General features: G+C 39.9%; 1 protein-coding gene and 1 long non-coding RNA gene across 2 annotated transcripts in view; one reads left to right on the top strand and one right to left on the bottom strand.

The window, feature by feature from the left end:
• LOC129657775 (uncharacterized) overlaps positions 1 to 17,608 on the bottom strand; it is a 29,998-nt gene extending 12,390 nt beyond the window's left edge. Inside the window, exon 1 of the long non-coding RNA XR_008717105.1 lies at positions 17,165 to 17,608. This is a non-coding gene — a long non-coding RNA (uncharacterized LOC129657775). The remainder of the gene's footprint in view (positions 1 to 17,164) is intronic.
• Positions 1 to 22,188, top strand: part of TMEM156 (transmembrane protein 156) — a 40,695-nt gene extending 18,507 nt beyond the window's left edge. The window contains exons 4-7 of the mRNA XM_055588277.1: positions 2,611 to 2,730; positions 5,343 to 5,426; positions 20,370 to 20,475; positions 22,000 to 22,188. Of these exons, the coding sequence (XP_055444252.1) occupies positions 2,611 to 2,730; positions 5,343 to 5,426; positions 20,370 to 20,475; positions 22,000 to 22,033 (344 nt within the window). The 3' untranslated portion in view covers positions 22,034 to 22,188. The remainder of the gene's footprint in view (positions 1 to 2,610; positions 2,731 to 5,342; positions 5,427 to 20,369; positions 20,476 to 21,999) is intronic.
• The last annotated feature ends 2,519 nt before the right edge of the window (positions 22,189 to 24,707 follow it).

Below are 24,707 nucleotides of genomic sequence, written 5' to 3'. Positions count from 1 at the left end.
TTCCTAGTCACCCTATTCTGAATTAACACAATTGATTCTTTTTTAAATTAATTTTTATTGGGGTATAGTTGCTTTACAATGCTGTGTATCTACTATACAGCAAAATTAATCAGCCATACATATGCCTATATTCCCTCCCTTTTGGACTTCCTTTTCATTCAGGACACCACAGTTCACTAAGTTCCCTGCGCTATACAGTATGTTCTTATTAGTGATTTTATATAGTATTTATATAATTTTATATATTTTTCTATAGTATATACTATTATATATAGTATCACAATTGATCCTTACTACTAAGCAAGGTGCCCTCACTTGATCCATAAACTCTACTCTTGAAGAGCATTTCATGATATAACCACTTAATGAGGGCTTGCTGTATGCCAAGCAGGGTGCCAGGCACTGAGGATACAGAGAAATGTAAATGGTCAAGTAAATGTCAACAGTGTAACAGGTGCTATGTTAGAATAATTTACTCTGTTTTCTGATGTTCCAAATATATGGAAGTGTTTCAAATTGCCTTAGAATGCTTTTGTAAAGCTTTAATCATTTTAGAGGCCATTTAAAATATTATATTTACCTTAAAGCAAACACAAACATATGATATATATGCATTTTTAAAGTGAAATATAAGACTTCAAATAAATTTCTCCTGTGAGTTAGTTTGCCTGAGGCCCTACAGCCTCTACATTTAGAGGGTATTTCGAGGTGTGGCTATGTGTAGGGAGGGTGGGAGACAATCTGAGAAAATCTGAACAGATGGTGGGAGAATCAGGGTGGAGGTTCTGAAAAAGCCATATAGAGAAGGTGACTATGATGAAATCTGAAATATAGAGAGGTTTGGATGACAGATACTTAAAACTTATATTTATTTCAATGTCCATTTATGTATCTATCTAGTTGCTTTTTATATTTTCTAAAACATTAAGAAGAAATAAGCATTGCCATATTGAGAATTTTTGTGTTAATGGGAAAATTCATAAATTCCAAAATGAAGTAGTAATTGACAGCTTTTTTGGGTACATAAATCAGGAAGTTATCAGTAGTATACAACTATGTAGTGTTGTATTTGGGAAAAAGTATACCTATCTTGCCATGGGTAGAAGAGAGAAATTTTATTTATATTTTATTCTGCTGTACAAAGACTAACTTGATCTCCTTTCAAAGTCCTATGTGCCAGAGGGCAGGGGAAGCTAAGTTCAGTTTAGTCTGGTAAATTTACTCTGAAACAATAATTTAACCTGTCTCTAGATTTTTTTCAGATTTCTATCCGTTTCCCCTTGGTCCTCTCCAAGATGGTTCCAGGGATGGGGGTAGGGGGCTACGTGGAGTGTAGGGAGACACACTCGTCTCTTCTCATTGGTGCTTTGGTGGGTACACTGGCTAGCTTGGTCCCAACTGTATACATTTTGCTATTGCAGTATGTTGTTGGTGAATGCACAGTTCTTTTTTCATAGCTGATCATTGCCAATGCTACCTTGGTATTGGGCCCACCTTGGTCTGCTGGTACTATACATCTTCTGTGCCAGTTAACTGCATGCTTTTATTTTGCTGAGTGAGGTGTGGAAGTCTGGCCACTAAACACCATGGAATGATACTGGGGAGGCTGAGTGCTGCCATCCCAGTCAACCACTACCTTCTCCATTCAGCCTCTTCTTTAAATAAATGTTGACTGACAATTTAACGGACAAATGCACATGGAGTGGAGGGGCCTGTGAAAGGGATACCCAGATCGTGAGCCCCAGAAGGACAGTCACCCAAGGGTAAAAACGAGTTATATATCCTGCTAAGGTGAATAAGTACTACCTGTGATTTACATGCAAGGAAGAGGGTACATAGGTTGGTTTAGAATGTCAGTAGACAATGGTGTTTTGGACAGAAGAAAGTCACTCTCCTTTAAGTTACTGATATCTGGGTCTACTGGCCAGTGTGTATTTATGGGACGAAAGGAGATCTTGCTAAGCTATCACTGATGATGATTTTCCTTCCTTGTTGCCTCACTGTCATTTGAATGAACAATTTTTTTTTTTAACCTGTATCCTTATTCAATCTGGGCGAGGGTAACTACGCTTGTAACTAATGCTTGCGTTTGATCTGCTCATTACCAAGTGAGCCCCTGTGGGAAAAGAGGTCTGATTAATCATCTACTCAGGCCTCTTACATGCCTCAATCCAGCCTCTTTCTTTGTCTTTCCCTTTCTTCCCCATCCTCATCTTACTCATTGCATCTTTGATTTGAGGGCACATTTTTTTGGTTGCTTGGCCCAGGGTCAAATTATTAATCGCAAGTGGCTCTGATGCTGGTATTCTGCTTGTTGCGATTCCAACCTAGTGGTAGCAAAACTAGCACCGACATAACCTGGAAGTGAAATTAATTCTAGAATTTTGAAACTATCAATAAGCAGATCCCTGGAAACCACTTGGTCGCGTTTCTTTATTTAGTATGTTAGGAAAGAACTCAGGAAAGCAAGTGACCCTGTGAACTGATGGGTTATATATTCAACTTCACAGGTATGGACAGGATATACAGTAGAATCCAGCTGTATCACCGTGGTGCCTCTTATCTGCTGCATCCCATTTTACTGTATTTTTGCTACATTTTTCTTTGCAGATTCTATCTGTTCCATGAAGATCACTTGGTATGTTCTAGTTCTATTAGTTTTTATAGTTTTGCTCATCTTCATTATCAACAAAATACTTGAAGGCCACAGAAGAGTGCAGAAGTGGCAGAGTAAGTACTGAAAAATTCACTATTTGGGATAATTTATTTAGTGTCCAAAAGTTCCTAATCTTATCTGTAGATTCCATTTCTTTTTTTGGTTCAATTTACCACTTACTGGGCATCTGTGTATTTAAGTGGTGATTCTAGGTAACTCAAGGGACATAAGCATAGGTAAGACAGTGCCAGCACTCACGGAGTTTCCTGTGTCTTTCTCCAGCCCAGACAGGTGATTAGGAGGGGGAAGAAAGGCTGGGTTAATTGGAAGGAGTTGGTGGACTGGAGATTGAGCAGAGCTTGGTGGAAGTGAGGCAGAAGAGGGGTAGAAGAATAGGGAATGGTGATAAAGGATTTCAGAATTGGAGGTCTTAAGCTCTAGGCTCTAGGTGATGAGTATGAGCAAGAGTCAATCTACAATAAGTGTGGGGGAGAAAATAGATTTTTGACTGTGAAGCACTAAGATGTGTAGTTGGAAATAAGGATAGTAGGGATGATATTTTAAAAGAATTAACAACTGATCAGGTATGACAAGGGCATCTACCTATCAGAACAGATATTGACTGTCAATTACTGTTGCAGTCCTATGGTGTGTACCCATGTATATACTGGCCCTACTGCTGTTTGAGTATGTATACATGACCCTTCTGGTGTGTACCCGTGAACATACTGGCTGAATATTAAACCTGATGAGTAGTTGGTCTCTTAAGAATAGTATAAAGTGTATCATTACAAGATTAGGCTTTGGAGACGGGTACTTAGTTTAGAATCCTAGTGCTTCTACTTACTATTTATTTAACTTTGTGAAAATTACTTACCATGGTTGAGTGTTCCTTTCCGCCTCTCTAAAATGAAGTTAATCACCATTCTTACACAGGGTTGAGGTAAGGATTGAAATAAAGAGATTACATAAATAGTAGTTCTCAATAAAGGATAGTAGTATTGTGCTGGGTATAGTATTTCCCAAGACTCTTGTGTTCTTTACCAGGCAAGGCCATGTTAGTAGGCAGAGCAAATGGTTCCCTCTAGGTTTGAGTGAAAGTGTCATTAATTATTTTGGCTAAGTGTTTGTTGGAGGTATTTCTGAAGACAGTTTCATATCATCTTGTCATTGGTACATTAGTATATGAGGTCCTAAACACATTGGTCAGTAATATCATCAATATTCTTCATTTGTAGAATAAACATTTGCTGAGCATTCACATGAGTTTTTTTTTTTTAAACTAGATTCTCAAAGTATATAGATAGGACATGTTCTATTTCTTTTATTTTATAGATTAAAAAAACCTCTGAGGCTCAGAGAGGTTAAGTAATACAGTAATAAAATGACAGAATTAGAATTAAGACCCAGGGTCTTTCTAGTTTTTCTTATTTTAAATAAATGTGTGTCATTTGCAATAGTGCATAGTTTTGAGTTTCTTGATCTATTTGTCTATGAATGGTTCAGTTCAGTTCAGTCACTCAGTCATACCTGACTCTTTGTGACCCCATGAACCACAGCACGCCAGGCCTCCCTGTCCATCACCAACTCCCAGAGTTTATTCAAACCCATGTCCATTGAGTGGGTGATGCCATCCAACCATCTCATCCTCTGTCATCCCCTTCTCTTCCTGCCCTCAATCTTTCCCAGCATCAGGGTCTTTTCCAATGAGTCAGCTCTTTGCATGAGGTGGCCAAAAAATTGGAGTTGCAGCTTCAACATCAGTCCTTCCAATGAACACCCAGGACTGATCTCCTTTAGGATGGACTGGTTGGATCTCCTTGCAGTCCAAGGGACTCTCAAGAGTCTTCTCCAACACCACAGTTCAAACCCATCAATTCTTCAGCGCTCAGCTTTCTTTATAGTCCAACTCTCACATTCATACATGACCATTGGCAAAACCATAGCCTTGACTAGACAGACCTTTGGTGACAAAGCAATGTCTCTGCTTTTTAATATGCTGTCTAGGTTGGTCATAACTTTCCTTTCAAGGAGTAAGCATCTTTTAATTTCATGGGTGCAGTGACCATCTGCAGTTATTTTTGGAGCCCAGAAAAATAAAGTCAGCCACTGTTTTCACTATTTTACCATCTATTTGCCATGAAGTGATGGGACTGGATGCCATGATCTTAGTTTTCTGAATGTTGAGCTTTAAGCCAACTTATATATTAGAAAAGAGAGAGATATAAGCCAGATAGAGAAAATGTCTAGAAAGAGATCAATAGTGGGGAGTGACATTATGTTTTTAGGAATATCTACCTAAATGACAGGATCACTGGCTTTCAAAAGCTTGCCTTACAAATCCAACATATGAAGTAGTGAAAATTATCATGCCATTTAGGACATTAAATATTAAATATATGTCAAATATTCTGTATATCATATCTATTATACATAACAAAATAATATTCTGCATATAAGAATAGATGCACAATTGCATTTATGGCAGTGGAGAAGCCATTGGTTTTAGAAAGTATCTACTTGTTAAATGGAAAATAACAATAAGAAAAAGCTCAATGTTTTATTACTCCGGGCTCTGCTATGAATGGCCTATTTTCCTTGGTAATCCTTGGGACCAACATGGGGAATATATATTAAGAATATGCTTGCTTATCATCTAAATATTTAATATCTTTTCTTGGAGTAGGTCATAAATACGAACCTACATCTGCCCTCTTACGAGGAAGTGATTCTGAGAAACTACGAACATTGAACGTGCGGGTTATTTCAGGTGAGTTCTGTGATATCCAAACAGAGCACTGCCCATGAAATTCCAATGCATCACCATTTCACTATAGACACAAGAGCGAGTGATCTGAGCTCATTTAAATTAGTCTTGTAGCTGGAAGAAAGGAGCCATGAGCAAATGAAATCCAGTTTAATGTGTCTTATTATCAGGGGACAGTTATGATAAAAACTACCTCCTTAAATAATGGAAAGTTGGCTTAATTGGCAAGAAGAAATTCATGTGAATAGGCAGAGGCGAGAAAGCAATAAGGAATAAGCCTCAGGTTTATTTTTAAATGAGACAAGATACCATTATTCCTTGGAATTGCGAGAAGTAATTGCAGAGTGGGCATAGTTTTGCTGGAGCCTTCACTTAGCAGAGGGTGTCATTGTACAAAGAGAACGTCTAATAGCCCCAATTAAAAAGTCCCCTGTCCTCTCCTGAGAGCTAGAAACAGAATAAGGGAATCCTAATTAGAGCAGCTGAGGGGGCTGTGAGCACAGATGCTGTGGTTCGATCTCATTCTTCTAACTGTGAAGTCTCTTTCTGAATTCAAATTGTCAAACCATTTTAAAGAGAGAGAGAGAAAATACAACATGGGCAAAACTTCTCCATCAAGGAGAAATAATGTCCTCGACTCAGAAAACCAGAGAATTATGACTGGTGTTACCACGGCTCCTGGTGCACAGCCAGGGAGCAGGTGCCTTCGCATTTTGTGAGAAGTTCAATAAGGAAGCTTCATGTCTGCTGTGTAAACAATTTTTAAAAACAAAAGGAAACCAAACCCTGAGCTCTCACCACAGCTACATTTGTAACCACATGGAGATGCACAGCATTTCACTGGAAAATATGCTCTGGGGACTTTCTTAGCTTTTTAAACTGGGAGGTACTCAGAGCCCTAATTTGAGAAAAAAAATTGGGTTGGGTGCCCCTAAAGAGCTCAATTAAAAAGAAATTTAGACTTTCTACGCTCATCATTAGCAGTAAAATGGTTAACCTATGGCTAATAAGAAGCATTAGCTAAGTCATCATTTGACATCAGCAACGTACATGAACTTGGGCAAATTCCGGGTGATGGTGAGGGACAGGGAGGCCTGGCATGCGGCAGTCCATGGGGTCACAAAGAGTCAGACACAACTGGATGACTTGGACAGCAACAACAAAAACGAGGGGAAGGTTGATGAAAACTGCATGCGGTCAGTGCCAATTTTGTTTGATGAATGAAATAGACAACACAGGGTGGTTTCAAATGGCAAAAGTAATGTTTATTTGTGGCATAGCCTCTGCTCACCCTTCTTACCTGGTGCCTGGGCCTGCCATTCATGGGCCAGGCATGTTTTAACCCAGTGCTCCTGGGCTTTGGGTTGACTTAGGAATTCTGGTACTTCCTCATTTTAAGTAATAATTCTGAGCCCTGTAGCCTTGTCTGAGAAAAAGTCAGTAGTTCCCCTGTCAACCCATATAATCAGGGGAAGCACAAATTTAAAGTACTAGCTAACCACAAGACTCACCTCACAGGTTCTATTTATGAGCCTGTGATTTTCATGCACCAGAGAAATCTGCCTCAGCCATCCTTTCCCTTTAATGGTTCTCATTAAAAATCCTCTGACTTTATTACCAGGCATATAATATTAATGTTTAGAGTGGGCCAAGGGGTGATGGCCTTTTTTTAAAACCAAGAGGTCTTTGGAAGCTTAGCATCTTAAAGGGAGGAAGAAGCAGATGCTTTCTTGTTATAAATATTCCTTTAACCTTAAATGCATTTTCCCCCCTCCCATGATAAGTTGCTCTTTCTGAGAGAGAAATGGGAAGGAAATAATGTCTCCCCCGAGTGCTATTTCTAAGGCCTCTCTTTGTAATGATGGATGATCAGCAACAGTGAGAATCTAAGGGAAAAAATGTGCCAGCATGATCCTCTGGAGAAGCAGTAACATGAGTGAAAAAGAAAAAAAATGTAGTTCAAAGAGAGCAGTGACTATAGTCACATTCAGCAGAGCAGCTTGCTGTCAGCCCTGCCTGTACGTTCCAGAAGGTCTCTTGAGTTGCTCATGTATTACAAAGTAAGTATTGTGACACACATACACACAGAGATATAGATAGCTCACACCCTCAAGAAGATGAGAGAGAAATAACACCCTTGCGCTGCACGGGGCCTGGCACGTGCTGGGGGCACAGTGAACACAGGTGAAATAAATAAGCCTCATTGCTACAGAAAGAGAAATCACACAGAATCAATTTTCAAGCTTCTGTGTGTCTCTAATATTTTCTCTCTTGCTTGGGGGAAGTGTGATGCCTTCTGTTGTCTGCCTTGGCATTCATCTATTTTACATTTTATTTACTTGACTATATTCTTTTCACACAGGTGATGACTCTGTCCCATTCATCTTTGGATTCTTGTCCCTAGCATAGTATCTGGCATGTAGTTCATGCACAATAAAAGCTTATTAAATTGCACAAACCCTAAGGGGAAATGAGTGTAGAGTAAAAGGAGCAGTTGAATGAGAAATGAACCTTGGGGGTGGGGAAAGGTGAAAACAAATGGAGAGACGGAATGATCAAGGGAACATAATTTCATTTCATTAAAGAACATAAAATGCACTTTGTAGAACTGCTAAGGATATCAAAGGATAATAAAAAACATTTTGAAGAAATTTTGAGAACCATGCAAAAGTAACTTGGAGATTCATCCATAAAAATAGTGCTTAATGAGTTGACTACCTTGGGAGATGAAGGCCAGGGTAGTGTATTTGAATCATTGGGTGCAGACAATAGAAACCAACTTGGCTGATTTGGCAGAAAGGAAATTTATGGGAAGAGCAGTAGAGAACCCATGGAAGCAACAAGAACATTAGGTAATCTAAGCTTGTGCAGGAGTTGAGGGGACAGGCAGCCAAAACACGACTGGTGTTACCCCATAGGAATGGTCTGTTGAGAATGCCTCTGCTGATGTCCACACCGGATGCTCCCTCTGGGTTGCCAGAGCTCCCCTTTGACCACTCAGCCATTTTGCATCACTGTCCAGGATTACAAGCTCCACAGAGGGGTATCTGGTTGACTGAATGAAGGCACAGATTGGTACTCTGGGTACCAGGAAGCAGGGAGAGGGGATATCTGCCCCTCTAACTTCCTGCATACTTGAGAGTGCCCCTGAGATGGCCATATACTGGACAGCCAACAAATAAATATCTACGTGCATGACAGCAGGTTCCTAGGAGTTGAGCCTCCTCCACTGTGTGGGTCAGCCAGGGGAGTTCTATCATCTCTTTCCACACTATGTCTATCAAAAATGGTGAGATCTTTAAAACTTGAAATTCTTCACTTTCAAATATTCAACCAAAATATATTGAACACTTTGAGCCAGAAACAGTGCTAAGCATTGCCGACACAGTGGTCGTACCACAGTGCGGTCTCTGCCTTCACAGAGCTGAGGCCACAATTCAGGAGATTTGACCCCTGGTTCCTTAGGAGAAGGGAAGCTAATTAAACTATACAAACTCAGTAACCCCCTTGATGTGCACAGTACTTTCACACACATCATTTTATAAGAACCTCACTTTTTCTTTCCTGATGAGAAAAATGGAAGCTAAAAGAGTTTAAAGTAACTGACCCACTGCCAGATCCTAGCAGGGTCAGGGTTCAAACTTGGTTCTAACCAGTGGTTGCACTTTCCAGCGCATCACTTAATGACAATGATGAACGGGGAAGTATACTGCTGGTTCAGATCAAAACTCTTCTTACTCTTTAGATGTAAAAGAGCTGGAAACCGAGATGAAACATTTTCTCTATAATTTAGCAGGAGTGTGTGTGAGACAGTGTGAGTCATCCTAAAAGTAACATTTCAGCACTGACAGTTAATGTGGGTGGGTTCTGAAGAACCACAAAGCAAAGAAAATGGAGTTTCATCATGAATGAGAATTGCTAAATGCCAAAAGGAGGCGGATGACCTTGTAATATATATTACTCCCAAATAAAACTGATGGCAGTGTAAAATTATAATTTGCAACATGTTTAAGGCCAGTATAAAGATTAAGCAGGTTTCAATTTTATGCAGAAGATAAATTACTGGTACCAGATGTCCAGCAACCAAGCAAGATAACATGAAAATTTAATTTTTACTTGCTTAACTATAATATTTATGACTCTTAAAATACAGATTTAGGTTCATAAGACAGTAAAGGTTATAGCCATCTGCTTGGTTACAGAATAGATCAAGAAGCAGAGGGTGACTCTACATGTAGGAGGAAATTCGTAAGAGTGAAGAATCCATAGGCTAAATAAAATAATTTACTCTATTCATTCACTGCGTGACTCTATGTGACAGCCATTTGTGCCAGGTCTGAAAAAACAGGGTAAAACATTTTGCAGATAAACATCTTCATCTGTGCAAAAACTTTCCCTGCCTGACCCATCCTACCCCCAGTCGCCCCCTCCCTTGCAAACCTTCCCCTTTCCCACCCTGCCTTTGTCTGATTAACTCCAACCCTGCCTTTCGTTAATCTTGTTAATCTTGGCTTAACTAACCCTTTCTCAGGGAAGTGTCTCAGATTTGGTGGACAAAGTAAACTACACCCTCATAACATAACACATCTTTTTGTGGCAATTATCACTGTTGTTCTTTTATGTTTCCGTTATTACTTACTGTCTCTCCTGTGAGCCAGTTAGCACCTTGTGATCAGGACACTATCTGATAATACTTATTGCTGCATCCCCAGCTCATAGTACAGTGTATAGAAGAGTTCATAACAGATACCCAATAAATATTTGTGAAATAAATACAACCCTGTGTTGTCTATGTTGAAAGAATGGCTGCTGTCATCTTACAAAGACCTTTTCCTCCCAAACTATAACTTTTTTTTTCTTTTTTTTTTTCCAAACTATAACTTTTGATAATGCCTACCCAAAATAACAAAAGGAGAATGGTTAAACACTTCATCAGTTTCATTCCTTGGAGTACTAAGGATACCTGCAGTGTCAATGAATCAGACACTGAGTCAATGTCTCGGAATATTAGCACCTATCTGTTCAAGAAGATTTTCCCCCTCTTTAATTGCCAATTCTAGATAATTCTGCAGTCATTCCCCCCCCACCCCCATCCACATTTGATTCTCTCACCAGCCAGATTTGGAACAGCTGAGTAGTTTTAGGATCACTGTTAATAAAAACAGATGGAGCTTTGAACATAGTAGGGAGTTGGCACCTTGAATAATGGAAATGTATTTTAAGGCACCATAATTGGTTCTATTAGCACTAAAAGGCTACTAGCTATCTTGCGCTTGCACAAAAGTGCCCATGTTTTCATGTGATGGAAAGGTCAGAATGATGCATAGCAATATTGAAATTCTATATTCCTATGACAATTAGATCTTCATGACCCAGATAACCACGATGGTATGATCACTCACCTAGAGCCAGACATCCTGGAATGCGAAGTTAAGTGGCCCTTAGGAAGCATCGCTATGAGCAAAGCTAATGGAGGTGATGGAATTCCAGTTGAGCTATTTCAAATCCTAAAAGATGATGCTGTGAAAGTGAGGCACTCAATATGCCAGCAAATTTGGAAAACTCAACAGTGGCCACAAGACTGGAAAAGCTCAGTTTTCATTCCAATCCCAAAGAAAGGCAATGCCAAAGAATGTTCAAACTACCACACAATTGCACTCATCTCACATGCTAGTAAAGTAATGCTCAAAATTCTCCAAGCCAGGCTTCAACAGTATGTGAACCATGAACTTCCAAATGTTCAAGCTGGATTTAGGAAAGGTGGGGGAACCAGAGATCAAATTGCCAACATCTGTTCGATCATCAAAAAAGCAAGAGAGTTCCAGAAAAACATGTTACTTCTGCTTTATTGACTATGCCAAAGCCTTTGCCTGTGTGGATCACAACAAACTGTGGAAAATTCTTCAAGAGATGGGAATATCAGACCACCTGACCTGCCTCCTGAGAAATCTGTGTGCAGGCCAAGAAGCAACAGTTAGAACTGGACATGGAACAACAGACTGGTTCCAAATCAGAAAAGGAGTAAGTTAAGGGTGTATGTTGACACCCTGCTTATTTAACTTACATGCAGAGTACATAATGCAAAATGCTGGGCTGGATGAAGTACAAGCTGGAATCAGGATTGCTGGGAGAAATATCAATAACCTCAGATATGCAGATGATAACCACCTTTATGGCAGAAAGCAATGAAGAACTAAAAAGCCTCTTGATGAAAGTGAAAGAAGAGAGTGAAAAGGCTGGCTTAAAACTAAACATTCAGAAAACTAACATCATGGCATCTCGTCCCATCACTTCATAGAAAACAGATAGGGAAACAATGAAAACAGTGAGAGACTTTATCTTTTCGGGGGCTCCAAAATCACTGTAGATGGTGACTGCACCCATGAAATTAAAAGATGGTTGCTCCTTGGAAGAAAAGCTATGACCAACCTAGACAGCATATTAAAAAGCAGAGACATTACTTTGACAACAAAGGTCCATCTAGTCAAAGCTATGATTGTTCCAGTAGTCATGTATAGATGTGAGAGTAAGACTATAAAGAAAGCTGAGTGCCGAAGGATTGATACTTTTGAACTGTGATGTTGGAGAAGACTCTTGAGAGTCCCTTTGACTGCAAGGAGATCCAACCAGTCCATCCTAAAGGAAATCAGTCCTAAATATTCATTGGAAGGACTGAAGCTGAAGCTGAAACTCAAGTACTTTGGCCACCTGATGCGAAGAACTGAAAGACCCTGATGCTGGGAAAGATTAAAGGCAGGAGGAGAAGGGGATAATAGAGGCTGAATGGTTGGATGGCATCACCAACACGATGGACATGAGTTTGAGTAAGTTCCGGGAGTTGGTGGCGGACAGGGAAGTCTGGCATGCTGCAGTCTGTGGGGTCACAAAGAGTTTGACACGACTGAGCAACTGAACTGAACTGATGGCAATTAGAAAAAATAATTAAGACTGAAAGGTTTTTTTGAAGCCAGCTTAGAGAACTGAATAAGAATCAGTGAACCATCTGAGAACGTCCACATCTGTCTTGCCCAAAGTAATCTGTGAGGATTAACTTGAATTCATCCATTTTTAGAGAGGCTCTTATGAGGAAACTGAGTACTCTGTGGGTAACAGGTTGGACATTTATTGCCATTATCTCCACAAAGTTGTGGCTGAATCTCTCAAAGTGTGAAGGAGAGAAGGAAGCACAGAGGTTGTCGTTTTGGAGGTTAGCTAACCACAGCCTGTGCCTGCTGAGCGCATACACAGGTCCCACTAAATTTTGAGCAGTGTCCTCTGGTGAGCTTTAAAAGACGCTGGTAAAAATACTTTGTGTTGCACTTAGCAGTCCTTTTTTTCAGAGTACATCAAAGTGTACCTTTATTGCCTCATTTTACCTTAATTTTCCTTAAGGCAGCCACACTAGCTTTGCCAAAGTCACAAGGAAATGATCTCAATAGTTCCGTTTCAGTACCTGGTCTGCTTTGAAGGAACATGGCAGGCGAGGCCCAAGCCTGGTTGGGCCGCTGCCCACAAGACCACACAGGTTCACAGAGGTAACTTACCTCGTCTAGTGCCTTCCTTCAGGCCTCTTGGCTCAGCCTCCTGCAATGGCAGCAGGATCTATGGTTGTGTAACCCAGCTCACACCAACAGCTGATAAAACCAGAAGACCAGAGTATTAATTCCCAAAGAGAAAACTCAGCTGAGAGAAATATGGACCAAAACGCTTCTGACGGCACACACCTGTGTCCTCTCTTCTTGGAACCATGTGGGAAGTCAAATCACAGCCAAGACTTGTTTGCCAGGTCTTCAAGTGGATTCTTTTGCCAACATAGTTTAAGAGGCCTTATTCCTTGTTTTAGAGGAAGCCTAATTGGCTCATTTCACACAGCACTTTTAACATTTAACAGGTTTTAGCCTAGGGGTAATTTCTGAAGATCTTCACGACCTAGATAATCACGATGGTATGATCACTCACCTAGAGCCAGACATCCTGGAATGTGAAGTCAAGTGGGCCTTAGAAAGCATCACTACGAACAAAGCTAGTGGAGGTGATGGAATTCCAGTTGAGCTATTTCAAATCCTGAAAGATGATGCTGTGGAAGTGCTGCACTCAATATGCCAGCAAATTTGGAAAACTCAGCAGTGGCCACAGGACTGGAAAAGGTCAGTTTTCATTCCAATCCCAAAGAGGGCAATGCCAAAGAATGCTCAAAGTACTGCACAATTGCACTCATCTCACACACTAGTAAAGTAATGCTCAAAATTCTCCAAGCCAGGCTTCAGCAATACGTGAACCGTGAATTCCAGATGTTCAAGCTGGTTTTAGAAAAGGCAGAGGAACCAGAGATCAAATTGCCAACATCCGCTGGATCATTGAAAAAGCAAGAGAGTTCCAGAAAAACATCTATTTCTGCTTTATTGACTATGCCAAAGCCTTTGATTCTGTGGATCACAATAAACTGTGGAGAATTCTGAAAGAGATGGGAATACGAGACCACCTTACCTTCCTCTTGAGAAACCCATATGCAGGTCAGGAAGCAACAGTTAGAACTGGACATGGAACAACAGACTGGTTCCAAATAGGAAAAGGAGTACGTCAAGGCTGTATATTGTCACCCTGCTTATTTAACTTATATGCAAAGTACATCATGAGAAACTCTGGGCTGGATGAAGCACAAGCTGGAATCAAGATTGCCGGGAGAAATATCAATAACCTCAGATATGCAGATGACACCACTGTTATGGCAGAGAGTGAAGAGGAACTCAAAAGTCTCCTGATGAAAGTGAAAGAGGAGAGTGAAAAAGTTGGCTTAAAGCTCAACATTCAGAAAATGAAGATCATGGCATCTGGTCCCATCACTTCATGGGAAATAGATGGGGAAACAGTGGAAACAGTGTCAAACTTTATTTTCTGGGACTCCAAAATCACTGCAGATGGTGATTGCAGCCATGAAATTAAAAGACGCTTACTCCTTGGAAGGAAAGTTATGCCCAACCTAGATAGCATATTGAAAAGCAGAGACATTACTTTGCCAACAAAGGACCGTCTTGTCAAGGCTATGGTTTTTCCAGTGGTCATGTATGGATGTGAGAGTTGGACTGTGAAGAAAGCTGAGCGCTGAAGAATTGATGCCTTTGAACTGTGGTGTTGGAGAAGACTCTTGAGAGTCCTTTGGACTGCAAGGAGATCCAACCAGTCCATTCTAAAGGAGATCAGCTCTGGTTGTTCTTTGGAAGGAATGATGCTAAAGCTGAAACTCCAGTACTTTGGGCACGAAGAGTTGACTCATTGGAAAAGACTCTGATGCTGGGAGGGATTGGAGGCAGGAGGAAAAGGGGACGACAGAGGATGAGATGGCTGGATGGCATCACTGACTCGATGGACGTGAGTTTGAGTGAACTCCGGGAGATGGTGATGGACAGGGAGGCCTGGCGTGTTGGGATTCATGGGGTCGCAAAGAGTCAGACACGACTGATTGACTGAACTGAACTGACTGAATTTCTGAAGATACCTTTGCATGTTTGTGCTCTGATTATGGGTTGATTTTATAGATTAACTCTCACAGGGCGCTCTTGTTTTCCTTATCTCCAAATTCCTGGGTGGCACCTCAGAGGTTTTGTTCAGCTTGAACCCACAGCCTTTTTTTTATAAAGAAACACAGGCACAGATAAGTTAAATAACATTCTTTCAGTCATTCAACACGTATTTATTGAGTAGTACCTGTTATGTGTCATGCTCCAAGATGGAGTTCTGGGGAGTAAACTGAGCAAAAAATACAAACTTTGTACTTATTTGCAGACAAATAAGGAATTACAACAAAACTGGATACATTCTCCTTTGGGGAAGTAGAGGTCACAGAGGGTCATAGGACACCTAAATTTGTTTTGTTCTTGTTTTTTCTTTTGGCTTTCCAATTCAGTAACCAAGTAAAATTTAGCTGAATAAGTGCTTTTACAGAAGGGAAGATAAAAAATTTGATGTGGCAAATTCCCTTAGTAGCCAAGAGATCCTGACTAGGATGGGGACGTTTTAGATGTTTCTTCAGTGTGGGAGATGTACCCTGTCTTTCACATGAAAATCATCAGGAACAAAGTGAAGGAAACACCTCATAAATTTCTGTTACTCAGTGGGAATCAAGAATTACTTTGGAAGGACAAGCTGAGATTAGAGACTAAATATCACAGATATGAAGCATTTTGAAAAGTGATAAAAATTTTTAAAAAGAAGAAACATCATCAGAGGTCACCCTGGCCATTGTCATGGGTGGAGTGATAGGGGCTTTATTTGAGAACATAAAGCATGTGGTTTTATTTTTAATCAAAATTTCTACTGTTGGAAATCCATTTTGTTCACTAGATTCAGTCAGGTCAAAACTCAGACCAGGGTTCTTTCTAAATTTTTAGGCTCCGCTGAGGCTCTTGTAAAAAGTCAAAGAAATGTTTGGTTCAGAGATTTGACAAATTCATGAAAAGACCTGTATGAAGTTTTGAAATATTTCATACTGCTTCTGCTGCATTAAGTAGTGTTGCTGAGTGAATATGATTTGAAAGAAGCTATTTCTCAGTGTAAAACTAGAAAAAATATCACCTGTTTTAGCTATTCTGAAGAAGGTATTAAAATGACAGATATCCTACCTTTTTACCTTTTAATCAATTTTTCTGAAGTTTTCCTATTAGCATAAAAGTTACATGACTTTGGATACTAGGAGAAAAAGAAGATAATGTACCACTAGAGAGTTACTTTGAACTAGCTGTCATTTTGACAAATAATGACTTTCTGAATTATGGTTATACCACACTATAAAACATCAGGAAACCGAATAAATAAGCAAATGATGAGCAGTTTGACTTTCAAACCAAAAGGACTCTGATAATTTTCTTCAATAATTATTTGGTTCCATGAATAGGCTCTTTTGAGATTTTAACCTTTAAAAATTATTCTCTCTAAATCTCAAATTTTGGAAGGTTATAAGATTTTTTTTACCAGTGGGGAAGGAGTGGGGAGGAATAGATTAGGCATTTGGGATTAACATATACACGCTCAGTCGCTCAGTCATGTCCGACTTTTTGTGACCCCATGAACTGCAGCATGCCAGGCCTCCCCTGTCCATCACCAACTCCCGGAGTCCACCCAAACCCATGTCCATCGAGTGGGTGATGCCATCCAGCCATCTCATCCTCTGTCGTCCCCTTCTCCTCCTGCCCTCAATCTTTCCCAGCGTTAGGGTCTTTTCCAATGGGTCAGCTCTTCGCATCAGGTGGCCAAAATATTGGAGTTTCAGCTTCAACATCTCTGCTATATTTAAAATAGACAACCAACAAGGACCTACTGTATAGCACAGGGAACTCTGCTTAATAGTCTGCAATAACCTAAATGGCAAAAGAGTTTGAAAAAAAGAGTAGAAACAGCTATATATATAACAGAATCATTTTGCCATATACTTTAACATTGTTAATCAATTATACTCCAATATAAAATAAAAATTAAAAAAAGATGCTTTGTCAAAGATGTCAAACAATTATTCACATGGAAGTTCATTCTGAAGCTTTAATGTGCATCAGAATCAACCATCAAAGGCCCCCTGGGCCATTAAGAAGGGAGATGGCAATTCAGTAGGTCTGGGGCAGGGTTCTAGAGCCTGCACTTTAAATTACCACGGCTAGGGATTTTCAGGCCAAGGCTCTGTTGATCACTTTATTTGTTTTCTATTGCTGTGTAACAAATTATCACAAACTTAGTGGCTTAAGACCACATACCTTCATTATCTCACAGTTTCTGTGGGTCAGAAATTTGGGTACTGTTCTGCTGCATTCCAGGAACTCATAAGCTTGAAGTCAAGATGCGAGCTGGCCTGTGTTGTCATCTGAAGGGTTTCCTTCCAAGTTGGTTCATGTTGTTGGCAGAATTCATTTCTTTGAGGATGTAAACTGAAGGCCCTGGCTTCTTAACTGGTTCTCACCACCAGACACCACCCCTAGGTCCTGGAGGCCACCTGCAGAGCCCTGCTATAGGACCCTTTTCATACACAGTTTGCAACATGGCAGCTTGCTTCTTTGAGCCCAGTGAGGGATCCTCCCTGATGGCAGGGAAGGCCATGTCTCTCTTTTAAAGGCTTTCAAATCGTTAATCAGACCCACCCAGGATAGATTCTCTCAAAATCAACTGATTTGGGATGTTAATTAACCTGCAAAAGCTCTTCATCTTTGTGTAACCTAGTCACAGGAATGAGATCCTATTACAGTCCTGCCCATGCTCAAGGGAGGAGAATTAAAGGGGGGCATGTACACCAGGAGTGGGAATCTTGGGGGCTGTTGTAGAATTCTTCCTACCACAACCACCCTTGAGAGTACAGGTTTAAAAAGACAAAAACCACAGACCCCTGGGGATTTTCAGTGTGAGAGAAATAAGGCTGATACATCTAGTCCCATGAGTGCAGTTGGCCCTTACCAACAAAAGAGCCAATGAAACATAAGAAAATTCAGGACTTTAGTGAATGATGAAAATGGCTTATCATATTAGTAGGAAAACAAAAAAATTACTGAATGCATGATGCTGGGACAACTGAATAATCACTTAGGAAAAAAAAATTTACTTAATCCAGAGCTCACACTAACACTACAGTAAATTTCAAACAGGTTAATGATTTTAATGGTAATATGAAACCACAAAATAGAAGAAACAATGGTAGAATTCATTTATAATGAACTGCAAAACTAATTATGACACAAAACTCAGCTAAATCACTAATAAATTTGACCATATCTAAAAGAATGTACCAGAGAAGGCAATGGCAACCCACTCCAGTACTCTTGCCTGGAAACTCCCATGGACAGAGGAGCCTGGTAGGCTGCAGTCCATGGGGTCGCTAAGAGTCGGACATGACTGAGCGACTTCACTTTCACTTTTCACTTTCATGCACTGGAGAAGGAAATGGCAACCCACTCCAGTATTCTTGCCTGGAGAATCCCAGGGACAGAGGAGCCTGGTAGGCTGCCGTCTATGGAGTCGCACAGAGTGGGACACGACTGAAGTGATTTAGCAGCGGCAGCAGCAGCAAAAGAATGTACACAGCAACAACAATTGGGAAAAGTTTTTTGCAGCTCATCAGAGATGAGCAACATTTCCTAGTGTATAAGGAGCTTCTAATAATTCATGAAGAAAAGACCATAACCCAGTAGGCACATGGGTAAAGGATGAGAATGGACTGTTTATAGAAAATGAAATACAAATAGTTCTTAAACATATGAAAAGTTGTTTGGTCTCACTCAGACCAAATTCTTTCAAAAATTTTTTTGTTTGATGTTTACTATGGCTATTTGGGTATAGGAGACATAGCAGTGAACCAAATGAAATAAATATTTCTCCTCTCCTGGAGCTTATATTCAGGTGGAAAAGCTAATTAAAGTTACCCTGAAATACCACTTCACTTTCATCTATCAGACTGACAAAAATCCAGAAGTAGACATCATACTCTATGGCAAAGGGCAAGAGGTACTCATATTTCACTAAGGTAAATTTAGAGGTGAAATTGGTACAACTTCTATGATAGATAATTGGGCAATAACTATGTAATAAGATCAAAATTATGCATGTACAAACCCTTTGAGCCAGTAACTCCATTTCTAGGAATTTATCCTATAGATGTTCTCATATAGCAGAGAAATGGCATATGTACAATGTTTACTGCTAGTGCGTTTGCAAGATCAAAAGATTAGACACCATCTAAACAAGAGGCTATTTAAAGACATGGTGATACATCCATCCTGTGGAATATCAGGAAGTTGTAAAAAAGAATAAGGAAATACTTATGTGCAAAGATCCACAAGATGTATCATTCATGATATAGATATATACAGTATTTCACCAGTTGTGGGAAGGACAAAAACATTTTAGTAACATAAATGTACAAAGGTATCATCTATCTACCTATCTATCCAGAAGGGAAGGAAATATGTGATATCGTGGGAAGTGATTGTCTGAGAGATGGGTTAACAGGCAATATTCACTCAGTATCCCTTTATAGCTTAAAATCTTTAAATCATGTAAATGTGCTCCTTATTTAGAAAATTAAATCCCCCAAATAAGTTTCTGTTATCAATTTTTTTTTCTAATTAAAGGAATTACATTCTGAGAGAAGATTTGACAGTATCTCCCGGTCAATCACATCAGTGTTTAATCGCCTTCTTGGACAAAAAGCATCATATTCTTGATTACCCTTATCTTCCTATTTGATTTCTCATCTTAAGAAACAACTACCCAAATTTCTCTTTAAATTATAGGTCACCTCATTTCCATCCATGTTCAGGGCTTTGTATAAAAAGCGGAGACATCTGTGAAGCAAAAAAATCACATGTATTATGTAGAACTCAAGTTTCAATATAAAAACTAGAAAAGCAAGGACTCCAGTGGAATGAGAGCGACACCACTGAACCATGAACAGAAAATTTTGTCTCCTACTTGAAGTCAGTTGAAGATAAAATCAGAAGAATTTTATAAAGTCACAGAGTCATAGCAGAGCAGGCTAGACTTTATCATTATCTGTAAATTCGCTTGTTGGTAAAACTGTCCCTGAAATCAAGGATGTCATTAATATTCTTCTTAGGGACATATTTAAACAATATATGATAGAAGGAAATATTTGTACTTTCTAAACCAAAATTTTTTCTTGCTACTTGATGTTGTACTTTAAGTTTTTTCTTTACTTTGCTCCTCCTTCACTATACTTTGGATCTTGTGCCCAGAAGGCGGTGGGAGAGGAGGAATGAAAGGGAAGATACAAAGTTGAGAGAAATGGGTGAAAAGTGTCAGAGTTGCAGACAGGAAATTGAGTGAGTGGTAGAAACTGCCAAAATCCTATTTAGACCCAGGGCATTGTTCTCTTACTACAGTAGAATATACTGTGTCTGCTTTTGCATTGCTGTTGACTAAATAAAGACTAGAACAGCTCTCTTTATTAAATAGCAGAGACCACAAAGAGGCTGCCGATGACTCCAGTCAAGGACGTGCTTCCTCCAATACCAGAACTAGAAGTTACTTCCGCGGTGCATCAGCAAGATCAACATACACGGTGAGTGATGCTTCAGTTTAATGATGATTTGGCTATTTATTATAAACTCGAATAGATCCCAGGAGGTATAGTTAACTTCAAATTGCACTCCTGTCTGGATGTAGCAGATAGAGGGCTTCCCAGGTGGCGCTAGTGGTAAAGAAGCCGCCTGCCAATGCAGGAGACATAAGAGACACGGGTTCAATTGCTGGGAAGATCCCCTGGAGGAGGAAATGGCAACCCACTCCAGTATTCTCACCTGAAGAATCCTATGGACAGAGGAGTCTGGCAGGCTACAGTCCGTAGGGTCACTAAGAGTCTGACATGACTGAAGTGACTTACCATGCATGTAGCACATAGGAGATAGAATGTGATGAACTTTCAAAATTGGTTCATATGAATTAGATAGCATGAAATAAAATCACTATTTCCTCCAAGGTCTAGTAAGGACCAGTAAACTAATCTCTTAGTCTGTTGAACAACATGTGTCCTGAGATGTCAGCTCATCTCTTGGCACTGTTCCCTGGGATTGAGTCAGAAGTCCATCAGGCTTCACTGTTTCACTCAGAACATGAGAAAAGAGAGAATGTAAATTTGTAAAGTAGAACTACTCATTGACCCTCAACTACTGAAATAAAGATTTCCCTAAAGTTTGTATTTTATAAGCTGGATGAATGCACATTGATTTCCATGCATTTGAATACAAAACTGTGATCAGAAGTGTCCTAGAAATCTTTTTCTTTCATTCAACAAATATTTATTAAGTAGCTATTTTGTGAAAGGCACTATGGATAACCATTGTAAGAGGTATAAAAATTGGGACAAAATGGGAAACTAGCATTTCTTAGTATTCTTTTATGAGGATTAGTGTTTATAATACCTGGGTCCTGGCAGGAAATGGATGATATACTCATATTGAATGATTTGGGGAGAGTTTCATAAAGGGCCTTTTAAGTCAGCATGTGGGAAAACCGGAACAGGACAGTGTGGCAGCCTAGGACTAGTGACAGTGGGACATTGCTACTGTCCCTAAGACCAAAGAGACAAAAAACTCAGAGGGACAGGGAGAGAGGGACACACGTACACACGCAGAAAGAATACATGTGCAGGACTGCCTGATAGGAGCTGTGGCTTTTGGTCATGGACACAACAGCCTGTGGGTGCCCTGAGGAGAGAGAATTAATAGCCCAATCTGACTGTTCTTTCTTCTCAATGTCGAGTACTCTCCACTGGCCAAACCCAACCAGAGCCAGGGGACTCTGGAGCTAGATTGAGACAGTTCATATGGGCTGGTCTCCCAAGCACCAAGCAAGGTGGACAAAAGGGGAGAGCAGATCGGGAGAGTCAACCAAGGGGATCCAGCATAGGTGGCTCAGTGCACCAAACTGGAAACTAAGTGCCAAGGATCCCTCTGTCTTCAGGACTAGAGAGAGTCAGGTCTGCCTGCTTGGGTCTTAGGGCAAAATTCCTAGGGAGACGATAGTGTCATCATATAATGTTTTAATGAAATGTTACTGGCTCTTATGCTTGATATTTCTCATTGAGGTCCTCATTCTGGGATATTCAGCCTTGCATATGAAGGAAGACTCTCCTCTGTTCACTCACCAAATGCTTTTAGAGTACCTACTGTGTGCCAAAAATTCTGCTGCTGCTGCTGCTAAGCCACTTCAGTCATGTCCAACTCTGTGTGACCCCATAGATGGCAGCCCACAAGGCTCCTCCATCCCTGGGATTCTCCAGGCAAGAACACTGGAGTGGGTTGCCATTTCCTTCTCCAAAATTCTGCTACTCATTGGCAAAATAACAACAGTCAGTGGAAGAATTAGATGAGGGAATCCCTAATTCCAATAGAGTGTCAAGTAACGTGATAGAGGCCTTCACAGGAACTTGGGGAGTGTAATGGGGAGACCCTTTCACATTTTGCCTAGTATTTAACCAATGTCCAATGAGTATTTGTCGAGTGAATGGGTAAATTCCAACTTCTGTGTTTCTCTAGTAGTGCATAAACACTTGCATTTTTATTTTATAGAAGTGGAAAATAAGCCCCAAAAATATAGTGGCAGAGGCTGAAAGAGATCCTAGGTTTCCTGGCTCCTAGGCTGAGAAGTTTATTACCACTAACCACACTGTCTTCTTGGGGCCATAAAGGAGGCTCCGTGGTATAACAAAGGATTGGAAAGAGCCTTTAATCAGTGACTTTAGGAAGTTTTCTTGTGTTCTTATAAGACATAGTTTTAATAAATGGTTTAAAAATTTTTTCCGCTAATTATTTTCAGGTCAACAGTATTTTTGTGTGAATAATATTTGCCTTTGTTTCTTAAATCTTCAGACTATCCTTATGAACTCCTCTGGGCAATTTGGACTGAACCCTTCTGAAGAGTACTCGTAACTCTATTCTGGGAATGAGTTAACTGGTAAATATTTGGTACAGCTGAGGCTGCACTATAGGAACCAGTAGAAATGCTGACTGGTTGATGGGAACTAACTCAATAGCACTCATTTTACCCAGGAGATCAAAGGAAAGAGAGTTTTTTCAGAAAGGAACTATGAGTCATGAGAAACAAGCTGATGAAACCCATGGAAAGAGAACACTTACTTCCTTTGTTTATCTACCATTATACAGCTTACAGTAGCCCCCAAATTTGATTTTGAGATACCAAAAACAAGGTTGAGGATGAAAATGCTTTCTCTCATCATCCCACATTGCAGATCCTGATTTAATGTGTTTTCTTAAACAGATGGATTGTTCCTATTTTACAAATTGCTTAAGAGGATCTGGGTTGGTTGTTTATACATTTGCTTGCATCTATAAATCTTGCCTCTTTTCAGCACTGAGATGTTTAAAAAGTTCAAAGATACCAAAATAAAATGAATTTAAGTGAAATATATGAATATTTAAATCTAATAACAACATGTTTCCTTTGTTTCTTTTGGTAGTCATCTTTTTATAGCTATCACTGATGTCAAGAGTTATTATAAATATTAATTACACTAAAATTAGATATAAACAAAAGGACAGTTCTTAACTTTGAAAAATAGGAAAATATCTTCCAAAGAATTAAAATGGCCTTACTACTCAGAGCAATCTACAGATTTAATGTGATCCCTATCAAATTTCTCATGACATTTTTCACAGAACTAGAACAAATAATCTTTAAATTTACATGGAACCATAAAAGACCCAGAATTGCCAAAGCAACCCTCAGGGGGAAAAACAAAGCAAAACCAGAAAAAAAGCAGGAGGCGTAACCCTCCCAGACGTCAGACAACACTATAAAGCTACAGTGATCAAAACAGTGTGGTACCAGTACTGGCAACAAAGCAGACATATGGATCAATGGAGCAGAACAGAGAGCCCGGAAGCAAACTCACACAGCTACGGTCAATTAATCTTCAATGAAGGAAGCAAGAATACACAATGGGAAAAAGACAGTCTCTGCAGCAAGTGATGCTGGGAAAGTTGGACAGCTGCATGTAAATCAATGAAGTTAGAACACACCCTCACACCATACACAAAAATAACCTCAAAATGGCTTAAAGACTTAAACATAATATACGATACCATAAAGTTCCTAGAGGAGAACATGGGCAAAACATTCTCTGACATAAATTGTACCAATGTTTCTTAGGTTGGTCTCCTAAAGCAATAGAAATAAAAGCAAAAATAAATAAATGGGACCTAATCAAACTTACAAGCTTTTGCATGGCAAAGGAAGCCATAAACAAAATGAAAAGACAACCAATGGAATAGGAGAAAATATTAATATTTGAAAATTATGTGACCAACAAGGGCTTAATTTCCAAAGTATACAATCAGCTCATACAACTCAACAATAAAAAAACAAACAACCCAATCGAAAAATGAGCAGAAGGTAGACATCTTCTCCAAAGAAGGCATTCAGTTCAGGTCAGTTGCTCAGTCATGTCCAACTCTTTGCAACCCCATGAATTGCAGCACGCCAAGCCTCCCTGTCCATCACCAACTCCCGGAGTTCACTCAGACTCACGTCCATCAAGTCACAGATACTATCCAGCCATCTCATCCTCTGTCGTCCCCTTCTCCTCCTGCCCCCAATCCCTCCCAGCATCAGTCTTTTCCAATGAGTCAACTCTTCGCATGAGGTGGCCAAAGTACTGGAGTTTCAGCTTTAGCATCATTCCTTCCAAAGAAATCCCAGGGCTGATCTCCTTTAGAATGGACTGGTTGGATCCCCTTGCAGTTCAAGGGACTCTCAAGAGTCTTCTCCAACACC

Source organism: Bubalus kerabau, chromosome 7, assembly GCF_029407905.1.
Source record: "Bubalus kerabau isolate K-KA32 ecotype Philippines breed swamp buffalo chromosome 7, PCC_UOA_SB_1v2, whole genome shotgun sequence".
NCBI lineage: Eukaryota > Metazoa > Chordata > Mammalia > Artiodactyla > Bovidae > Bubalus > Bubalus kerabau.
The sequence above is the reverse complement of the archived record's forward strand: the minus strand, read 5'-3'. Positions and strand labels throughout refer to the sequence as shown.